The sequence below is a fragment of the Hyperolius riggenbachi genome, chromosome 1 (assembly GCF_040937935.1).
Source record: "Hyperolius riggenbachi isolate aHypRig1 chromosome 1, aHypRig1.pri, whole genome shotgun sequence".
Taxonomy (NCBI): domain Eukaryota; kingdom Metazoa; phylum Chordata; class Amphibia; order Anura; family Hyperoliidae; genus Hyperolius; species Hyperolius riggenbachi.
Window position 1 is genome coordinate 294195033 of NC_090646.1, and position 23009 is coordinate 294218041.

At 45.6% G+C, this 23009-nt stretch overlaps 1 protein-coding gene across 1 annotated transcript in view; it reads left to right on the top strand.

Annotated features, from left to right (window-relative positions):
* Positions 1 to 12989: 12989 nt before the first annotated feature.
* Positions 12990 to 23009, top strand: part of LMNB2 (lamin B2) — an 83628-nt gene continuing 73608 nt past the window's right edge. Inside the window, exon 1 of the mRNA XM_068233735.1 lies at positions 12990 to 13464. Within this exon, the coding sequence (XP_068089836.1) occupies positions 13234 to 13464 (231 nt within the window). The 5' untranslated portion in view covers positions 12990 to 13233. The remainder of the gene's footprint in view (positions 13465 to 23009) is intronic.

Here is a 23009-nt window from a genome sequence, read left to right on the forward strand (position 1 = left end):
TTTCTACATCCAGGAACTAAAATAGGTTAAGGATTCTAAAGATGCCAACCCCTATTTAAATCTGTTGAGCTGCAGGTTTGATTGGATCTCTGGAGCTGGAGAACCCAATCAGCTCTGACCACTGGAGCAAACATTGGATTGTTAAAGGACAACTAAAGCTAGAGGGATATGGAGGCTGCCATATTTGTTTCCTTTTAGGAAATACCAGTTGCCTGGTTGTCCTGCTAATCCTCTGCCTCTAATACTTTTAGTCATAGCACCTGAACAAGCATGCAGCATATGAGGTATTTCTGACATTAATGTCAGATCTGACAAGATTAGCTGCATGCTCGTTACTGGTGTTACTCAGACATACTGCAGCCAAATAGACCAGCAGGGCTGCCAGGCAACCAGTATTGTTTAAAATGAAACAAATATGGCAGCCTCCATGTTCTTCTCACTTCAGTTGTCCTTTAAATATAGATAGATGGGTCCTGGTTATGTAGTGAGTTGGGTTCAGAGATTTCTTTTTCTCAGTTTGGTAGTACTGGGTACACACACTGTGTTTTTTCGGTTGATTTTTCGTCTGATCGATTTCCAATTCGATTCTCTTATCTTTTCTTATCCATTTCCATTCACTTCTATGAGAAATCGATCAGAAAAATTATCGAAATTAAGATTGGACATGTTGGAAATTATCTATCAATCACAAAATTGTATGGTATGTACCTAGCATAGAAAATGTTTTTATCAAAGCTTAGTGTGGTCTGTGGAGGGGAATCAAAGACACCTAAGTCAAGACATAGGTGAAAATGCAGAAAATGGGCAATTAAATCTAATTACTGCTCAACTTAAACACTCAGATAGCAATAAGCAAGCTTCCCCTCTGGCACTTGGGCTATACCTATGTCATTTCCTATGAGCCTTCTCACATCACAGGGCTCTCTTTGCTTGCTTGCTGCACAATGGTCTGCATGAGAGAGGTTCAGGTGTGGTGTCCAACAGGGCCTTATCGTTCTAGGCTGTACTTCACCATGTGCAGGCTTGAACAGTTGTTCTGGAGACATGCACACCAACCAATTTTTTTATCAGCTTCTGCTAGTCCCATTTTAAATGTGCATGCCCAGAACCCAGGCAGCTTGGGTAATGCTGCCCAGAGCTTTGGGCATGTGCATTGAAGGGGTGAAAGTCCTTCCCTTTTCCCACTTCCCTTTGCCATTTATACATATGTGTAATTGCTCTACCAAGCTTTCTCGGATGGTCGATTAGCGTTGCATGTGTGCCTGTGTGCACACGCGTCCCTACACACACACACGTGTGTGTGGACGTGGGTGTGCGCATAGCTGATCCATTAATCTTTGTATGTCAAGGGTTACATCCTTTTTCTAACACTGGGTTTCCCTGAATGGCTCTTGCAAACTATGATCTCGTAGTGCCACTTGTTTAGGGGAGATATATCTATATATCTATCTATCTCGCAGCTTTTAGAAGCATTATGGCCTTGTATCCCCTCCCATGCAAGGCTGATTGGCCAATCCTTAGTTGTGCATGTATGTGGATTGTATATAATGATTTGTGTAAACCTAAATGCTAATGATTGACTTGAAAAAGTGGAGGGAGTTCCTCTGTGAAACACGTTATCACTGTTAATAAATTTATACTTGTATATTGTAATTTATATCCCTTCATTGCCCAGCGTGGCAACTCCCTTTGCTCCATACGCCACTTTGTATGTCATTCCAGGCGCCGCTCGCTGTGCTCTAATTGGTTCCAGCAGAGCGGGCGTCTTGGTTGCTTTGACGATATACACGAGGAGGACCCTGGGAGCGCTGTTGTCATCTCCGCCCGTAGATCGTAGAGAGCCCGGTCCCCGGCTGTAAGCGGGACAGAAGCGCACCAGGGCTTAGTACGCTGTGCTAGCCACTATCCAAACAGGTGAGACCTGTCTGTTGGGAGTGTGGATTAACTTATTACGGAAACTCAGAGCGCCCCTTCTTTCTGTATGAATTTGTAAACCGCAGTGTGATTTATTTTTTAACTAATTCTTAACCCTTTACTATACCTTTTACTAGCTTTCTCTTCGGTATAAATGATTTTTAGTTTTATATTTTTTTATAAATTTTGCAATTAATCGGAGAGCTCAGAGAAGCTCTTTTGCAAAGATAACAATTGAAGTTTCTTAACTCTTCCTGTACTGGAAACAGTTTGAAACTACACATACAAATCATGATATCATACGTTTATTTTCACTTCAGATTCCCTTTAACTAGTAGGTACAGAGCACCACTGACTGCTTCTTACCTCACCAGACCAGACCCTAAGAACTCAAACCCACTAGTAGCCTTTTCTAAGCACTAGTGATTTGAAAAGCTTTTGCTAATGCAATGCTACCGAGGATTTTTACAAAATCACACCCATAGCATTACATTAGCAAGAGCTTTTCAAATCACAACTGCTTAGTAACGGACTGCTTGTGGGTTCCAGGCCAAAAGGCTCAGACACACACTATAAGCGCTTTTGAGTGCTTTCAGGTCATCGCTTTCTGAACGCTTTAAAAAACTAATCTCTCATTCACTTGCATTAAAATCCCGCTGAAATCGTGTAAATCGCAACGGTCATGTAAAATTTGATGCGTTTGCAATTTTACGTGATTTTACTGCAAGTGAACGGAAGGTATTTTTTAAAAGCGCTCAGAAAGCGCTGATGACCTGAAAGCGCTCACAACAGCGATTTATAGTGTGTCTGAGCCCTGAAGCTTGGTAAACACGTTTAGATTAAAATTGTTGAAAATGAAAGGTCATTTGTTGTGCATAGATTTGCCTAGCAATGATGAATGGTTGTTCTGAAGATCTTGTACATACAGTAGTCTTGGTTTTCCAGCGCCGACAGGGATGGGCTGATGTCAGAGAAGTGTTCTTTCTGGTTAATTGAGACTCAGTGTTAGAAATAGGCCTAGCTAATACAGTGCTATACCCCACTCTCTATACACGTGTGTATATATACCATGAACTCTGTATTAAATGATAATATACAGTAACTGAAAGCATATTGGGGGAGCCGTGAACCCAGCCTTTAAAGAACAAGCGAGGTGACAAAATAAATCTATCTTTACTTACCTCGGGCTTCTTCCAGCCTCTTCAAATCATGCGTGTCCCTTGTTGCACCTCCGGTCTTCTCTCGTCTCCCGCTGGCAGCCTCTGAAGATCGCTGACGCCAATGGGTCATCGTCTTCTGTGCAGGCGCGGTCAAACGCGCCCAAGTCACCGGGAGCGTATTTCCGATGACATGCATTTGCAGATGCCAACCCATCGAGGGTCGGCGAAACTTCAGAGGCTGCAAGCGGGAGACTGGAGAAGGCTGGAGCTGCGTTGAGGGACACGCGTGACTTGAAGATGCTGGAAGAAGCCCCAGGTAAGTAAAGGTAGATTTTGTCACCTCGCTTGCCATTTAAAGCAGTGTTCCCCAACTCTGTCATCAAGGCCCACCAACAGTGAATGTTTTGTGTAAATACACAGAGGTAGTTAATAAGCTCTGCTGAGACACTTATTACCTCACCTGTGCATGTTTGTGGTTTTCTGCAAAACTTTTACTGTTGATGGGCCTTGAGGATAGGGTTAGGGAACGGTGCTTTAAAGAGAACCTCAAAGGACACCTGAGGCAAAAATAAGCCAATGAAATAAACAATTGCATCTATCTTCCTTCTCCTAAAAATGACTTAAGATATTCCACGGTTTTATTTTATGCTTAAATATACTTTTTTAAAGAGACACTGAAGCGAAAAAAAAAATATGATATAGTGAATTGGTTGTGTACTATGAATAATTACTAGAAGATTAGCAGCAAAGAAAATATTCTCATACTTTTATTTTCAGGTATATAGTGTTTTTTCTAACATTGCATCATTCTATAATATGTGCAAATTACACAACACTCAGCATTCAAAATGAGTCTTTCAGAGCAGTCTGTGAAGTAATGACCTCTCCTCTAGCAGAGAAAAAGTAAACAGTTCACTTACAGTTGAGATAATAAAAGTCAGATAACAGCCCTCTGCACGACTAACTTAGTCGGAGAGCTGAATGGCTTGTTTGCATAGATCTAACAACTGGAGTTTCTCAACTCTTCCTGTACTGGAAACAATTAGACTGATGTATCTGATCTTAATGTTTTATTTCTTAGCTGTACTACACATACAAATCATAATATCATATATTTTTTTTCGCTTCAGTGTCTCTAAGTTTTAACTGTTTTATTGTTTTTGCTCAGTGACACATTCGTTGAAGTATGCCAGAGCTAAAAGTTATGAACTATTGATCTTTTTTATCATTTTCCTGCTCTCAGATAGAGTTGGGCGAACTGATAGCGCAACTGCAGCCGAACTGTTCGGCTGCCCAACCTGTCATGTGGCTGTGGCTCTTACTACTTCCGGGTCGCAATGACCCGGAGTAGTACGTCTGCGCTGGCCCGGCGGAGCGTGTCCTAGATCGCGCTCCCGTTGCCGGGCACTCTCTGCGCATGTGTGTGACGTCATGAGTGACGTCACACACGCGCAGAGAGTGCCCGGCAACGGGAGCGCGATCTAGGACGCGCTCCGCCGGGCCAGCGCAGACGTACTACTCCGGCTCATTGCGACCCGGAAGTAGTAAGAGCCACAGCCACATGACAGGTTGGGCAGCCGAACAGTTCGGCTGCAGTTGCGCTATCAGTTCGCCCAACTCTACTCTCAGAAGCCATTTTCTGCTAGGAAGTTTTATACTTGGAATTTCTTATCAGTGAGGGCCACACTGTAGTCACTTCCTGTCTGAATCAGGACTGAGTCAGCCATTTACATACCTGATATTTAACTCTTTCAAGCAAAGAAAAATAGGAACACAGCATAGTTATGTGTGCTAGGCACTAGGCCTTAACGATAAACTGTTCCAGGATCTAAATCTCGATCACGGAAGCTGCTATACCGTGATCGTCATAGTGGCGATTTTTATCCTCTGCGGGCAGTATAGGAGTCTCCTCTTCCGCTGTGCACAACTCGCCGCTCCGTGCGGCGGCTCAGCGGGCGTTACTTGCGGCGATGGAGGGGAGACTGCTCACTCTCTCCCCCTGTGCACTGCAGCCTATCAACTTAGCTAGCAGCAGACTCCACCCGCAGGCTCTCAATCTCATGCAGCTCACGCCTCCACAAGCACATCACTAGCTGGGCGGGCGGCAGACTCCGCCCGCACGCCTGTCAATTGTAGTATCACAGACAGCAGACTCTGCCCATACTCCTGTCAATTAAAGCTTGTATTGCCTCCAGCTCCTTTGCACAGTGTGTCAGCATGATACTGCTGACTGTGCTGTGGTGTGACTGATCTGGCTCCACTACTTCAGGGACCTCTACAAAGACATCCCTGGAACAGAAACAAGTAGCCGCAAAACTGAAGGACATGGAGGATACAATCAAAGACTTTCAAATCCCTCTGGATACACCAATCACGGTGCAGGAAATAAGAGAAAGAACAAAGCTGATAAAATGTAAGAAGGCCAGCGGTACTGATGGCATCCTACCAGAGATGATCAAATACATCCCCCCAGACATACATGAGCCACTTGCAAGACTATTCAACCTCATCCTGAGTGCAGGCTCCTTTCCTCAGGCCTGGAGTGAAGGCCTCATAACACCCATCTACAAGAATGGGGACAGATATGATCCAGCAAACTACAGGGGAATCTGTGTCCGCAGCACGCTGGGGAAACTGTTTAACAGCATCATCAATAAAAGGATCCTCTCCTTCCTCACACAGCAGGACGTACTCAGCAAAAGCCAAGCTGGGTTCATGCCAAACCACCGCACAACCGACCACATCTACACACTGCACAGCCTCATCAAGACCCAGCTCGCATGGCAAAATACACGCTTGCTTTGTGGATTTTAAGAAGGCGTTTGACTCGGTGCGACACCCAAGCTGTTTCCTAAAACTCCTAGAGAGTGGAATAGGAGGCAGAAACTATGATGTCATCAAGAGTTCATATACCAATGCAGTGTGAAAGTGGATGGGAAGAGAAGCGCGTTCTTCAAGCAGGGACTAGGAGTCAGGCAGGGCTGCAGTCTGAGCCCAACACTCTTTATCATATACATTAACCAACTGGCTATAGCCCTGGAATCCTCCCCAGCACCAGGCCTCCTCCTGCATGACCGCGAGGTTAGGTTCCTGCTGTATGCAGATGATCTGCTGCTCTCCCCAACAGAAAGGGGCCTACAGGATAGCCTGGCAGTACTGGAGAGTTTCTGCACCACATGGGCACTGCCCATCAACCCAAAGAAGACAAAAATAATGGTGTTACAGCTGAAAAATGTAAATAAAACGCCCACCTCATTTATATTAACCTTCCTGGCGGTAACCCCGAACCTAGTTCGGGGTGAGCCGCGCAGGAGGTTTTCTCAGGCCCTGCTCGGCGGATTTTCATAATTTTTTTTTTTTTGATAGCTGCGCCAGCACACCGATCGCCGCCGCCCCGCGCCCGATCGCCGCTATCCGGCACGGCGCGCCCCCCCCAGACCCCGTGTGCTGCCTGGCCAATCAGTGCCAGGCAGCGCCGAGGGGTGGATCGGGACTCCCAATGACGTCACGACGTCGGTGACGTCATCCCGCCCTGTCGGGGGAAGCCCTCCAGGAAATCCCGTTCTTTGAACGGGATTTCCTGATCGCCTATCGCCGGAGGCGATCGAAGAGGGCGGGGGGGATGCCGCTGAGCAGCGGCTATCATGTAGCGAGCCCTGGGCTCGCTACATGATATAAGAAAAAAAAACAAACTGCTGCGCTGCCTCCTGGCGGAATTTTTCATATCGCCAGGAGGGTTAAATGGCTGGCCACTGGTGACCACTAACAGTTACACCTACCTGGGGCTGGCAATTAACCAAACAGGGAGCTTTAAACATGCAGTAGAGGCCCTGAAGGAAAAAGCCTGCAGAACGTTTTATGCCATCAGAATGCAACTTTACCACCTAAAACCACAGGTGAGAGTCTGGGTAAAGATATTCGACAGCATCATCACCCCAATCCTGCTCTAGCAGTGAGGTATGGGGCCCGGTCACCTACCCTGACCAATCAAAATTGAACTCCAGCCCAACAGAAATCTTCCATCCAGAGTTCTGCAAGTATCTTCAAGTCCATCGCAGCACTTCTAACTTAGCTTGCCGGGCAGAACTAGGCCGATTCCCTCTATGGCTGACTATCCAGCAGAGGGTGCTCTCATACTAGGCGCATATACAGAGCAGCAGACCCAACACTTACCACCATAAAGCCTCACTGAGCCAGGGGGGCGAGGCCATACCATGCGTTTTGAAACAAAGTGTCAGCAGTCAGCCCAGCCAAGACCACGAACACAGGCTGACAAAAGCCCAAATAAAAGGGATGATGGCAAGCTGCAAGGACCGATACCTAGAGGAATGGAGAAGTGACATAAAGAAATCCCAGAAACTCACCTTCTACCAATCACTGCAGAGAGAGTACACAATGGCCCCGTATCTGGAGAGGCTACACCACCACAAAGACAGACAGACTTTGAGCCTGTACCGTCTGAGCGCCCACAACCTGGAGGTAGAGACAGGGCGACACAGACAGACATGGAAGCTCCGGGAGAAGAGACTGTGCAGGCAATGTGACCAGGGGTCCTGGAGGATGAGGCCCACTTCCTGCTACACTGCAGCAAATATACACCGCTGAGGACCGCCCACTTCCTGAGACTCTCCGCCCACACCCCAGATTTCACCTCCACAGAAGAGGAGCGAAAACTACATCCTACTGGGGGAAGAGGAAAAAAACTGTGCAAATAGCAGCCCGATCTATCACTGGCTGCCACCAACTGAGAGGATCATGATACTAAATGGACTGTATAACCCCAAACTCCCCTCCCCTATGGACTGTATATCTATACCCCCCTTCCCTATGACTATATATCTCACCCATACCATCCCTTACATCCTCCACACTCCTATGGACCGTATACCTATATCCTTCCCTTATTCCCACAACTTCACCCCCCCCCCATGTTAATGTTTTGTTTTGGCAATGCTAAATGTATTTGGTCCTGCCAATACAGCTTTTTGGATTTGGATCTGTGGCCACCTATTCTGCAAAGCTGTTGTCTGGGGCACTGTGAAATTGTGGCATTTCAATCTGTTCTGCATAGCTGTTGTCTGCTGCAGTGGGGCACAGTGAATATGTGCAAAATGTCATTTTCTGTCAGGGCTGGTGCACACCGAGCGGCTTTTTGGGCGTTTTCAGATCCGCTTGCGGCTGCGGATCTGCTTGGTCAATGTATCTCAATGGGGTGGTGCACACCAGAGCGGCAGGCGTTTTGCAGAAACGAAAAATGCCTGGGTGAGGCATTTTTTGGATTGCGGGTGCGTTTCTGCCTCAATGTTAAGTATAGGAAAAACGCAAACCGCTCTGAAAAACGCCTGTTCAGAGCGGTTTTGCAGGCGTTTTTGTTACAGAAACTGTTAAGTAACAACTTTACTGTAACAATATATGAAATCTACTATACTGAAATCCGCTGCAGCAATCCGCAAAACGCTAGCAAAACGCCTCATAAAAATAAAAAAAAGCGTTTAAAAATCTGCTAGCGTTTTGCGGATCTGCTAGCGGGTTTTGGTGTGCACCAGCCCTCAGTGCATGTTTGCAATTGTTACTGTGCACATTGAGAAATTAGCGATTTAAAGCTTGATTTGAAGAAACCGGGAATCGAATTGAAATCGCAATTTCTGACAGAAATCGTGCAATTCAGTATTTTCCTAAAATCGTTCAGGCCTACTAGGTAGGCACTGTACATACACGTCTCATGTCACCTCGGGCATCCTTTAACTCAACTGTAAAAAAAAAAAAAAAAAAAAAAAAAGTTTATTTTACCTGGGGCAGCCCCCTGCAGCCATCCTGTGCCCTCGACTTACTGGAACGATGCCCCTGCAGCGGCTAAATTTCATTTCTGGCGTGCTGCTGTCCATGGAACTGATCAGATGTTTGTTTTGTGAAGAATCAACTGTTGTTGTACCTGACACTAGAATTTTCTGTGGGAGAAATACAGAGCTGGCGCTGGTCAACGGCCTGCTACACAAGAACCATAATTGCAGTTGCAAAATTGCAGTTCCCTTTATTTACATTTTTTTCTCATGCATGCGCTTTGGATACAAGTGATTCCAAAATATCTGACGATCCTGTACATAAGTTATTAAAACAACAATTATTGTCAGAACCAGTCTGAAGGGATGGATCAGGCAAAGGCATATAATGACCATTATTTGTCATTTCTTGCCAGTAGACATCAATTTACACAATTATCTCACAATTCATCGTCGATTGTGTGTTCATAACATACCTCCAAACATTTTCAGATAAGCAAGAGAGACACCTTGAGGCCTCTTTCACAGTAGGGCGTTGGGGTTTGATGCAACGTTAAAGTTGCAACGCAAATTACAACGCAACGCCCCAAAAAAAGATGCACCGCAACTTCATGCCCCGTTATCGTTGCATACAGGCAATGAAAAGTATGCTTTCAAGTCATTACTGAGCATGTGCAAACAGTCAAACGCAGCTAATAACGTGTATAACGCATAGCATACAGCACTTTCTAATAACGCTACACACAAACGCAACGTGTGCACTGTGAATGTCGCAGAGACTTAGTATTGCTGTGTGTTAGTCTGCGTTGAAATATTTTCTAACGTGCGACTTTAACGTCACACTGTGAAAAAGGCCTTAAGATACGCCCACTGTGACCCCAGTCAGGCATACCAAAATAATTCATAAGCAATAGATGTAATTTTATAACTCAAGCCACACTGATCCTTTTTCATCAATAATTTTCCTTCATATTAACATTTGAAATTTAAGAAATACATCAGGGCTCGTTTCCACTATTGCGGTGCAGAATCGCCTGGATTCCACCGCTGATGAAATAGCATGCGGATGCGAATATTTTCGCGGTTTTTGCTGCGAATTCGCATAGGTGAGGGTATATGCGAATTTAACCATGTCACTGCCTGTTTGAAGTTACATTGGTACCTATGCGATTTCGCATTAAAATTCGCATACCATAGCCACAGGCGAATTCCCTATTAAATACATTAGCGGCGATTCGCATGCATTCCAATTCTGTGGCTCTTTTGTGCGTTTTTTCACCGCTGAAAAAAACGCACCTCAACAACGCTACAGTGGAAACAGGCCCATCCACTTGCATTAGATGTGCGAATCTGCATGCGTTGGAGGCATGCAGATTCGCGATAGTGGAAACGAGCCCTCAATTTTAAAATACAAAAATAAACTTTAGCGTCAAATACAGTTTTCAGTAGAAAAATACATGTATTTATATAAATCTTTACATCAGTACTGAAAGAGGGACAAATGAGGAAGAAAGAGGGATAGGGTTCCAGAAGAGGGACGGTTGGGAACTTTGATAATAAAATTAATTGTATGTACCATATGCTTGCATAATGCAATTTCCTATCTGATTGACTGGTACGAGAAGTTGTAGCGTGTGCACATGTCCAAACTGCTCCCGAACGATAAGGGATTGATTTTCCAATTGTATCTTTGCAAAACTGATCCCTTTATCGATCAGAAACAGATTGTACAGGACAGAAATAATAATCTGAATCTTGTTGATTGGACTAGAAATTGCATTGGGCTCTATTCAGAATCATTTTCTGCATGCGGTAAACTACTTGTGAGAAATTTGCGACCAAAACTAAGACCATGTTGTCATTCACAAAACTTTCTGCATGTTTTTTCTCGCATGCGGTAAAAGTGTGCAAAGGATGCTGAAAATTACCGCAAAGGTAATTTCCGCAAAAGATCCAAATTCACAATGAAAACTAGATGCATTATTTCTGCCTTAAAGAGACTCTGAAGCGAGAATAAATCTCGCTTCAGAGCTCATAGTTAGCAGGAGTATGTGTGCCCCTGCTAAACCGCCGCTATCGTGCTGCTAAACGGGGGTCCCTTAACCCACCCCCGCAAACGTTAGCCGTAGAATTGGTCGTTCCTGGAGGCAGGGCTAACGGCTGCAGCCCTGCCTCCAGTCGTGTCTATCAGCGGCGCATTGCCGCCTCTCCCCCGCTCCTCTCAGTGAAGGAAGACTGAGAGGGGTGGGGGAGAGGCGGAGATACGCGCTGACAGACGCGCGTGGGGCAGGGCTGCGACGGTTAGCCCTGCCCCAACCAGGAAGAGATCCCCCGTTGCACCGAGGGGATTTGGGGGTGAAGGGACCCCAGTTTAGCCGCGGGATAGCGGCGGTTTAGCAGGGGCACACATGCCCCTGCTATCTATGAGGTCTGAAGCGAGATTTATTCTCGCTTCAGACTTTCTTTAAGTACCGATTTTTTATTTTTTTTTAATCACCTACAAATAGCAGGTGATACATTTCGCTACCCATTGACTTAAATGGAGTCTGGAGGCTTAAAGTGGATCCGAGATAAACTTTTACTCATTGCATAATTGTTTTCCTTTCATATAGTTTATAGGACATTCCTCAAGCCAAATACTTTTCTTGTTTTGTTTTAATACTCTAATTCCCTAAAAACTAAACAAATCTCGCCCACAGCTTTTCACAGTGCCTTGGCATTTTCAGACAGTAGCAGGGGCTCGTGGGAGTTCAGTCTGGGCAGGAGGAGGGTGAGGTGTTACTAGCCAGAGATTTCAGAGGCAGAGGGGAGGGGACTGAATTCACACACAGGCAAACTGATAACATCTCCAGCTCTCAGCATGTGACAAACAGAACATGGCTGCCCTCATTGTATCACAGGAATAAATAATCATAAACTGTTGAAGCTGTTTGCAGATAGATATGCTGTGTAAAGTATCTAATCTTTAGATAACATATAGACAAGTTACTTGTTTTAGTTAGTTTTTCATCTCGGATCTGCTTTAAGTGCTGCGTTTGCAGGACTTAGAAAATTTTTGGAGGTCAATTTTTTTAATGCTACTTTTTTTCTGCGTGTTTATTGCCAGTTTACACCTGTTACCACACTTTTTTTCTGCAAAATACCCGCATGCGGAAAACGTGAAAAATTTTAGAGAATGTGGAAAAAATGTGGAGATTACCGCTGGCGGTACTTTAGCGGTAAAAAATCCTACCTGATTGTGAATAGAGCCCAATGTGTGTTTCCAGCATTACATGTTAATAAAACTGCAGTTTAAGTATTGTTCTCATATAATAAATGTTTGTAAAAGAGGCAAAACCTGGGCTTCAGTGTGTTAAAAAAAAATAAAATACAGCACCTGCATAGCTCCCAACTGTCCCTGTCTTTCTCATTTGTCCCTCTCTCAGGGCTAATGATCTATATAAACATGTTTGTTTTTTTTCTACAGAAAAATGTGTTTGACTCTAAACTTGATTCCCATCCTTTAATTTCTATGTGGTCAGAATGATAAAAAAAAAAAAACATTTTTCTTATGAAATTTTGAGAGACTAAGGATGTGTTAGTCACTTTTAGTTATCTCAAAACGTTGGGAATTATGCACCTGCAAGTTGCAACTATCACAGCTTTTACAATACAAATACCAGCAAAAATAAAAAAAAACATTAGTTGCAGCAACCAAGCCTGACACTTTAAGTGCAACCAGTGCATAAATAAAAGCAATAAATAGCGATGAGCAGCAGGGAGGCATTAACTATTTGCTGCAAGTGCAGGAATACCGGTATGTTTCGGGGGCTGGCAGACTACACACAGCATACACCCGCATGGGGAGCAGGTGCAGTTGCCCTATCTATACAGACATCGCTAGCCACTGTAGCCAGCACGTTTGCGCTCTTGTGACCTTCACGCAAAATACACCAGCGTAATAAGCAAACGTAAAATGTGCTCTGTACGCCATATCTCGTAGAATAAATATTTTAATAAGCGACTTCACTGATAAGTTTTAAAATGGCCGCACGCAAACCCAGTCAAATAATACGGTACGTCTAGTTTTTGCACACTGCCCACATGCGCTAAAGGCGCCATCTTTATATAGGGTACAGCCTCTAGAGTCTACTGGAGTAAAACCACTCGCCCAGATTCCCTAGCAACTTCAGCAAGGGAACGATAGAGTTGACCCCAATAGCTATGGCCGCCCCGGAGTAACGCATGGCCGTGACGTCACGAGCGTCTATTGGCTGGGATTGGATGGCAGGAATCACTCCCGCCATTGAATGAAAAAGTGACCGTTGCCTGAAGAATAAGGAGCTGCGAGGCTTTGTGTGAGTGGTACAGTTGGTTGGCGGGAACCCCAGTGTACGAATATGGCTACGTCTACCCCAACTCGCCAGGCACCCCCGATAGGCCAGTCCCCGGCTCGGGGAGCCGCTACCCCGCTGTCCCCCACTCGCATCAGCCGCCTGCAGGAGAAAGAAGAGCTCCGGCATCTCAATGACCGCCTGGCTGTCTACATAGACCGCGTCCGCTCACTGGAGCTAGAGAATGACCGGCTCATGGTGAAGATCTCTGAGAAGGAGGAGGTCTCTACTCGGGAGGTAATGCCCTGTGCAGCGGGTGTGCGGGGAGGAGGGAGCGCTGCGTGCATTGCTGCTTGTGGCACATCACGTTCCCCGGCCGCCGGAGCTCGCATCATGTGCAGGCCAGGCAGGCAGCTCATTCATTCAGTAGCCGGGGCTCGGGGGAGGGTCGCTCCGCGCTGGGATTTACATGGTCTGTGTGTAGATGGGTTCGGCCTCCGTCTGGCATCATTGGGAGGGGTTTACGGCGTCTGCTTTTCAAACTATCTTATCGGGACATGTCGTTGTGGCTGCTGGCGTCCTGCACCGTCCACGGCCACAAACAATGGGATTTCATTTCGCACCTGATCGATTTCCCGCTGTGTCATTTCTCAAGTCATTCTCTTTATTTTATTTTTTTTTAATGCTGATTTTTACACATGTGGCTATCTGATATCTCGTTGCTTTATGTCTCTAGTGTTAGAGTTCCTTGGTGCTGATGGTTGTGCATATTGGTGCGAATATAACTGGAGGAACCCGGTTGGCTTTGCTAGTTTTTCTTATATTTAGTTGTAGTTTATTTAATACGATTCTTTGGACGACTGATTCAGTAACATCGATCCATTTTTCGGATTGCACCCATGAATTTGAGAGCAGCTTACTTGAGTTTTGTGCATGGGTACAGATGCAATATCCCACCAGATTAACCTGTCAAATTAATTTCCGACAGGTTCGATCTGATGTCCAGTTGTTTTTCTGATCTTGTATAGAAGCATACCTCCCAATATTTTGAAATTAGAAAGTGGGACACTTAGGCCACACCCCCTGGCACACCCTAGTTACGCATACATTTCATATGATTTTTTTTTTCCAAATTAAAACCGCAATGCGCCTTTAAATTTAGAAAAATATAGCAAATATACCCTGCCTGTGGGTAGGGAGGAGAGTGAGGGTGCTCGTGGGTGGGGAGGAGGGTGCCTTCATTGACAGCAATGATATGAGGTACTTGTCAGGAACCGACTCCACGGCACGCCTGCAAATACGGTTCCCGACTGTGGGTTTGACCAGATCGCGAGGGGAAGCAGCCTTATTCAAGCTAACACAAGGCTGTCACCCCTCAAAACACTTCTCACTGCCACCACTAGCTGCTTGCTAGACACTTAAAGGAGTCATCAGGCAAAAAATAAAGTTTCACTTACCTAGGGCTTCTACCAGCCCCATGCAGCTATCCTGTGCCTTCGTAGTCACTCACTGCTGCTCTGGTCCCGCTCCGTCAGCTCGTTTAGTTTTTGCCGTCCTCGAGGTCGGCGGGCCGCATTGCGTACATTTTTACGCATTCCCGCTGGGGCAGAACCATTAACGCATACATTTTTACGCATTAATGGTTCAACGTGTAAAATTTTTCGCGTTGAACCTCTAACGCATAAAAATGTATGCGTTAATGTTCCTGCACCAGCGGGAATGCGTGAAAATGTACGCAATGCGGCCCGCCGACCCCGGGGTCGGCAAAAACTGAACGAGCTGACGGAGGGGGACCAGAGCAGCAGTGAGTAACTACGAGGGTACAGGATGGCTGCATGGGGCTGGTAGAAGCCCCAGGTAAGTGAAATTTTATTTATTTATTTTTTGCCTGACGACTCCTTTTAAAGGGAAGGTTCTAGCAAAATAAAAGTTTCACTTACCTGGAGCTTCTACCAGCCCCATGCAGCCATCCTGTGCCCTCGTAGTCACTCACTGCTGCTTCAGTCCCCCGCTGGCAGCTTGCCGACCTCGGAGGTCGGCGGGCCGCATTGCGTACATTTTTACGCATTCCCGCTAGTGCAGGAACATTAACACATACATTTTTACACATTACTGGTTCAATGCGTACATTTTTATGCATTGAACCAGTAATGCGTAAAAAATGTATGTGTTAACCACTTAAGGACCGGGCTCACTTTGCAGTATCTGTGCTGCGTGGGCTCTCCAGCCCACAGCACAGATCATGAATACAGCAGGGCGATCAGACTCCCCCCCCCCCCCCCTTTTTCCCCACTAGGGGGATGACCTGCTGGGGGGGGTCTGATCGCCGCTCCGTGTGGCCGGGGGGGGGCTCCTTAAAGCCCCCCTCCGCAGCGATATTGCGCGCTCCCTCCCCTTACCTCCCTCTGTCTTCCCCTCTGAGCGGCGCAGGACGGATATCTGTCCTGCGCCTGATGGGATAGGCTTCTGCCTATCAGATGCCGGCGATCCCCAGCCAATCAGAGGCAGCAGCGCCGTATTGATGTAAACAGCGGGGATTTCTTCCCCGCGTGTTTACATTATGCGTGCGAGCTGCAATCGGCGGCTCGCACATTGTTCACGGAGACACCCTCCGTGAAGTGGCATGGAAAGGCCGCTCGTCCATGCAAAACCACAAATGGCCAGCTGGTTGTTAAATGTTCCTGCACTAGTGGGAATGTGTAAAAAATGTACGCAATGTGGCCCGCCGACCTCCGAGGTCGGCAAGCTGCCCGCGGGGGACTGGAGCAGCAGTGGGTGACTACGAGGGCACATGATGGCTGCATGGGGCTGGTAGAAGCCCCGGGTAAGTGAAACTCATTTTTTTATTTTGCTTGAACCTTCCCTTTAAGCCAGTGGTCCTCAAACTAAGGCCCGCGGGACGAATGTAGCCCCCTGAGGCTATTTTACTGGCCCCCACACACACATTTTTACTTATAGATGCGGTCAGCTACATCTTTAAATATTGGTGGTCCGCATATAAAATAGCACCCATCCACATGGCAGACAGAAAGCAGTAATTTGCTGGTTTCCAATCAAATTACACATCAATTGGACTGCAGGTTGTCACCTGGGTATGTTTCACTGTCTGGCCCGCAAAGACTTCTACATCATTTTATGTATACTCCGGCCCCCCAGCAGTCTGAAGTTCGTCGACCCAGCCCTTGACCCAAAATGTTTGGGGACCCCTGCTTTAAGCAATTCCCACTCTGCTGTTGAGTGGTCTGCACTCAGCCCAGCACTCACGTATTTGGGTCAGCTTTGTGCTTTAGGCCAGAATACGAGAACGCCACACACACCATTAGGGTTGCAACGGTATGAAAATTCACGGTATGATAACTGTCAAAAAAAATACCACGGTATGACGGTATTACGGTATACGGTATTGCGCAATTATTCTCATTACAATTACCCTTATAAAAATGAGAAAAGGTCAACGTTGAACAAACTCTTCTTTATTAAACCATTAATGGTTAGGGTCCTCCTGTCATGCTTGAAATATTTACTCTTCTAAATGTAAAAAAAAAAAATACCAAAAGTAAATCTCATTCTCCCGTGTCACATGACTGCCTATGGCAGAGAGGGCAGATAATAAGGCCATTTGAAAGCACAGTAGGTTAATATGTCTGCTTCCATGAATCAGGAAGTAGAAACTGTGCAGATTTATTTTAGGATTTGTATCAGCTGTAACAAAGAAAGAAATTGCTGTTGCATATCTTTGAGCAGAGGAGGGCGTTTTGAGTTCAGGTCCACTTTAAAAATGCTGGTGGTACACTTTACTATACACCTTAAAGTGTACCAGAGATGAAGCATAGTGAAAGTTTTATATATATACCTGCGGCTTCCTCCAGCCCCATCATGCGCACAGATCCCTCCCACGCCGCCATCCTCAGCTTTTTCTATCGCTGGTATTGAGTCCGGTAACTTGAGCCAGTCGTGGCCAGTCTGAGCATGTGCAGTGCGTTCTCTACAGCGGAGAATAATACTACGCAGGCGTAGTACTATTTTCTGCAAGAGATGGAGGGAGCGCACTGCGCATGCGTAAAATGGGCCGCGACTGGCCGAAGTTACTGGACTCAATACCAGCAATAGAAAAGGCTGAGGATGGCGGCGTGGGAGGGATCTGTGCGCATGATGGGGCTGGAGGAAGCCCCAGGTATGTATATAAAACTTTCACTATGCTGCGTCTCTGGTTTCCTTTAAATGATACCAGAGCTGAAAAATGAAATGCAAATGGGTGGAGCGGATATGAATTAGGTGAAGTCCTGTGCTAAGCCACTGCGGACGATTTCTTTAAAAAGTAGGGGGACAGAGTAGAACAGGGGGGAGCGGTGGGCATGAGGACACGTGACCTCACACAAACGAACGTACATCAGGCAGACATCACACAAAACACACACACACCAATCCGGCAGGCAGACATCCATCCATCCGGCAGACATCACACACACATGCCATACATATACACACTAGCTGCATTCATACAAACACAGCACCTCTCACACAGCAACACTGCTTATCTGGTGTCATAAGCTTCAGCTCCTCAAGTGCATTGCGTCTCTCACTCCTTCTCCCGGGCGGGCGGCATACTCATTTTCATGGGGGAGGAGAGCTGGACATTCCTTTGAACACTGATCTGTATCAGTGTTTATGTCAGCTCTGCAGTCGGGGGAGGCAGGGGGCTGCGTGCATCTAGCAGAAGGGAGAACGGGCTGTAGCCTTTTCTCATTTGCCGTATTTATTTAGCAGGAATGACCTGGTGACTCCCCCTCTGCCTTTGTGGTACAGTCCACAATAAAAAGAAACCACAAGCAGATACATTGCCGGGGAAATAGATCTCCGTGTGCGCTCCAGCCGTGGCCGCGTCATTACAGGACGCGCATCACCACCCAGCTCCTGCACTCATGTCGGCAAGCCTCCCGCAATCAGAAACTAGCTTTGGGAGCTTGCCTTCGTTACAAAGGGAGACACAGAGCAGGACAATGCCGGAGCAGTGGCGAGATGCGGAAATACAGCAAAAACCGGTATTTCCCAAAAGTGATTACCGTGCTTCGTAAAACCGTGGTATACCGTAATACCGGTAAATCGCGGCAACCCTACACACCATACAATCGTACAGTAGCAAGGCACAATCAGGCACTGAACTTGTAACGCAAATTACACTGCAGTCTCTTTCTAGGCTATGAGCGGTTAGTACATCAGAAGTCAGGCTTATTAAATATTTAATATTCTAAAAAGAGGAATAGTGCAAACATGAATACATACAAAAAAAATTTACAAAAACAAAGTAAAAATTACAAAGATACACAGGAAACAAAGATACACAAGACAGTTTGCATAAAAATAAAAACTGGAGTAAACGTTACCAGTACGAGGTTTAACTTGGTCGTAGGAAGACACAAATTTCTGATTCGATCAGGATCATCTCTAGCTATGCGCTACCTCCAAGAGATGATTTTGTGGCGCTTATAGGCCGGTTTGTTGCCCGGGGCAATTGATGTTCAGCCCCACAACTAATGCAATTTTCCCCAAAGTGTGACATCACCGTCTGCCGAGCCCCCTGTCACATCTAGGCTAACTGTGACATGCAAATTCCAAGGCTTTCCTGACCCACTTTGAACTTTGCAGACTCAATTAGTCCGATTTGTATTTTGAGAACACGTATCCTGTTTACCAGAACTATGGAATCGGTACAAAAATCCACCGACTCCTCAGTTTAGGATTCCTCCGACTCCTCTAATTTGCATATTACAATCTTGTTGATTGAAAGTATGTACCATGAAATTCGTCTCTTAACTGCCAACGCTTAGGAATTTTAAAAGACAACTGAAGTGACAAGAAAGAAGTTTTAAATCAGCATGATACCATTTATTGGCTAACTACAAATGAATAAGAATAAACAAGCTTTCGGCATTGCAGCCTTCGTCGGGTTTACATCCTGTTAATTTGCAGGCTGATGGTACAGACAGCTTTATACATGCAACATCAAAAGGGAAAACAGATTTTTTTTTTTAATAATAATAATGGCAGTATTTGTATAGCGCCTTTCTCCTGTCAGACTCAAAGCGCTTTTGAAGCATAAATACATGTCATTGAGATGCCCTATGTAAAACAGAACATCTTAATGGGGTTGGAGGTTGTTGGCTAAGGATCCTTGTTTACTCCATGCTCACAGACCTGGGAGTTGAACTGACACAGAGGTATCATAAATTCTGAGTTCACAAGTTCAGCTATATAGGCTGAGTGAGTTTAAATATCGTCAGCCTCACACCAATATAAAAAGTTTTTGTCCTTATTCAAGCCCTTGTCCACAGCTTTGAACCAGGGTTGTGGAGTCGGAGTCGTGCAGTCGGGCAATTTTGGGTGCCTGGAGTCGGAGTCGGGGAAAAAATGCTCCGACTCCTACTGAATTTGTAACTGTAATTAAAATAGAAAATATGATAAAATGTTCTATTTAACAAGTACAACACGTTCCATGTAGGACTCAACCCTCCAAGGATGTGATATCCAATATTAAATTTTTATTCCATTATTGCGGATATAAAAAGTATACAAAAATAGCACGACGTTTCGGGCAGTGGCCCTTTCTCAAGCGCTTGAGAAAGGGCCACTGCCCGAAACGTCGTGCTATTTTTGTATACTTTTTATATCCGCAATAATGGAATAAAAATTTAATATTGGATATCACATCCTTGGAGGGTTGAGTCCTACATGGAACGTGTTGTACTTGTGGGACTGTATTTGAGAGGTGTGATGGACCTCTCACCCTAGTGGGACTCCCCGAAATAATTTGAATCACATTCTGAGGCCGGTGGACCATTGTTTACTCAGAAAATGTTCTATTTCTCAGATAATAGTCATTAAAAAAAATGTGTATATATACAGTAATAGCTGTGCTTAGTCCACAAAAATTAAATAAACCAATCAAAATTAGTTACTTGTGCTGCTTCAATAAAGCAGTCCCCGTATTTTTAAGGTCAGATATACATATCTGATTGTGACTGTATATATGATGTGTACACAGGAATCTCTTATATATACTAAATAACATCTATGCTGTAAGAATAAAGCCTGATGTGTAGCTGTGTCAATAATAGAGATGGTCAACGAGATGGAAATAATTCTGCACTGATGCTGATTTATGCAAATGTATGCACTTCCTTTGCTGATGAAATCAAATAATTTGATATGTTGTTAAAATTTGGTTTGGTGATTACAAATTAAAGGGTACCTGAGACGGATGAAAAGTAAAGTTTTATACATACCTGGGGCTTCTTCCACCCCCCTTCAGGCTAATCAGTCCCTCGCTGTCCACCACCCGGATCTTCTGCTATGAGTCCTGGTAATTCAGCCAGTCAGCGCTGTCCGGCCGCATGCCGCTCCCACAACCAGGAACATTCTGCACCTGCGCAATAGTGCTGCGCAGGTGTAGTACGCTCCTGGCGGCGGAGTGTGTGCATGCGCACTATGCCCGACTGGCTCAAGTACCTGGACTCATAGCAGAAGATCCAGGTGGCAGAGGAGGACAGCGAGGGACTGATTAGACTGAAGGGGGCTGGAGGAAGCCCCATGTATGTATAAAACTTTAATTTCATCTGTCTCAGGTTTACTTTGTTACACAGTAGTACTATACATATGCACTCCCCACAGAGCTGCAGGGAATCCACTGAGAATGCTGTGCACATTGAACACAGAGGTGTTGCCTGTCACCCATAAACCTTGTTCAGATTGTGCATGAAGAATGTGTAATAGAGGAAGAATCTCCTCATTCCCCTGCAGAGTACCTGCACATAATTCTTACATGTACCCACAGTTACCGTATTTTCCGGACTATAAGACGCACTTTTTTCCCCCCAGAAGTGGGGGGAAAAAGTCAATGCGTCTTATAGTCCGAAGGTGTCCCCCACCAATATATACTATATATACTGCAGCCAAATATCACTGCCGCCTGCTGCCCTGCATGTTAACAGAACGCACAACATGAGGAAACAAGGAAAAAACATCCCCCACTGCTCTATGTGCAGCCGATAGTCTTGAGGGCGGGACCACAGCTCCTTCACTGGGCCAATCACTGCCCTTATTCAGTACCAGTGACCTATCAGATGTCAGTGATCTAATACGTCACTGCTACTGAGTCAGTGCAGTGATTGGTCCAAAGAAGGAGCCGTCTTCCTGCCCTCTAGACCATCCGTAAACAATCAGAGCAGTGGGAGCGCTTTAATCTGCTGTGCTGCGGTCCGGTGTTATTTATCCCTACCTTTGTTTATTCCTTGTGTGCTGACTGTGGTCACCATCCTCACTTAAAGCTTTATAGACCGAGGCAAACAGCATGTGAGTAATCTGATTCCTGCACAGCTGAACATCGTGTGTCTCTCTCTCTCTGCAGTTCAGCGCTGCGATCCTGAACTTTCTCGGTGTCTCTCAGCCTTTTACTTCCTGCCTGTCATGTGAGCTCACAGGCAGGAAGATAGATGAGGCTGAGAGAGACAGAGAAAGTTCAGGATCGCAGCGCTGAACTGCAGAGAGAGAGAGAGACACACGATGGTCAGCTGTGCAGGAATCAGATTACTCACATGCCGTTTGCCTGGGTCTAAAGCTTTAATTGAAGATGGTGACCACAGTCAGCACACAAGGAAGACTGGGGCTGAGAGACACGGGGAAAGAGTAGGATTGCAGCGCTGGGCAGCAGACAGCAGAGAGAGACGATGTCCTGCTGTGCAGGAGTCAGATTACTCACTTGCCGTTTGCCTGGCTCTGAAGGTTTAAGTGAGGATGACCACAGCACACATGGAATAAACATTGTTAGGAGAAATAACACAGGACCACAGCACCCACTGAATAAAGCATGGTAGGAAGAAATAACTGAACTAGACATAAAATTGCACTGTAGGCAGAAAACAGTAGTATAACTCATGTGTACCATATAAAGAGCACCTCATTTCAATGTGCTCTAACAAGTCTTTGCATTAAAAATCTCACATGCAAATATACCTTTTCATGTCCTGCACAGGCACTACAATACAGATTGCACACACTTCCAAGCCATCTCCTTATATATACACCTATTATGAGGTGCTGAACATCTACACTGTGTTCTGGTGGTTGGATGTGTTGCCTGGTTTAGTGACAGCTTATGTAATGCTGCAGCATTCCACTTAATAATAATAATAATAATAATAATCCGAACATTTGTATAGCGCTTTTCTCCTGTCGGACTCAAAGCGCTCAAGAGCTGCAGCCACTGGGACGCGCTCAGGAGGCCACCCTGCAGTGTTAGGGAGTCTTGCCTTGAACTCCTTACTGAATAGGTACTTGACCTAGCCAGGATTCGAACCCTGGTCTCCCATGTCAAAGGCGGAACCCTTAACCAGTACACTATCCAGCCACTACCACTTACAGGGCCCTAACCATTTCTTGACAGACTCTGCCACCCATTTTGCTGCAATAATTGTCAATCCTTGTTATCCTCCTAATTGCAGCAGCTTCCACAATGTCCAGGCAGCATATATAGTATGTATACACAGCCATTGCTGTAACTGGGAGAAGCTTTATAAGACTCCCCTGGACCATGGATGCACCTGGTTTAGTATATATTCTTTTTTCCCTGTTTTTTGTCCTCTAAACCTAGGTGCGTCTTATGGTCCGGAGCGTCTTATAGTCTGAAAAATACGGTACATTGCCTAGGGCCTGATAGATGTTCTTTGTTCCGGTCTGTACCTTTTTTACAAGTACTCTTACCAAGGACTAGTTTTGGTCTAAAGGGAATAAATATAGTAGTCTACATATCCTTCTCACTTCAGTTGTCTTGTAAAATTCCTAAGCGT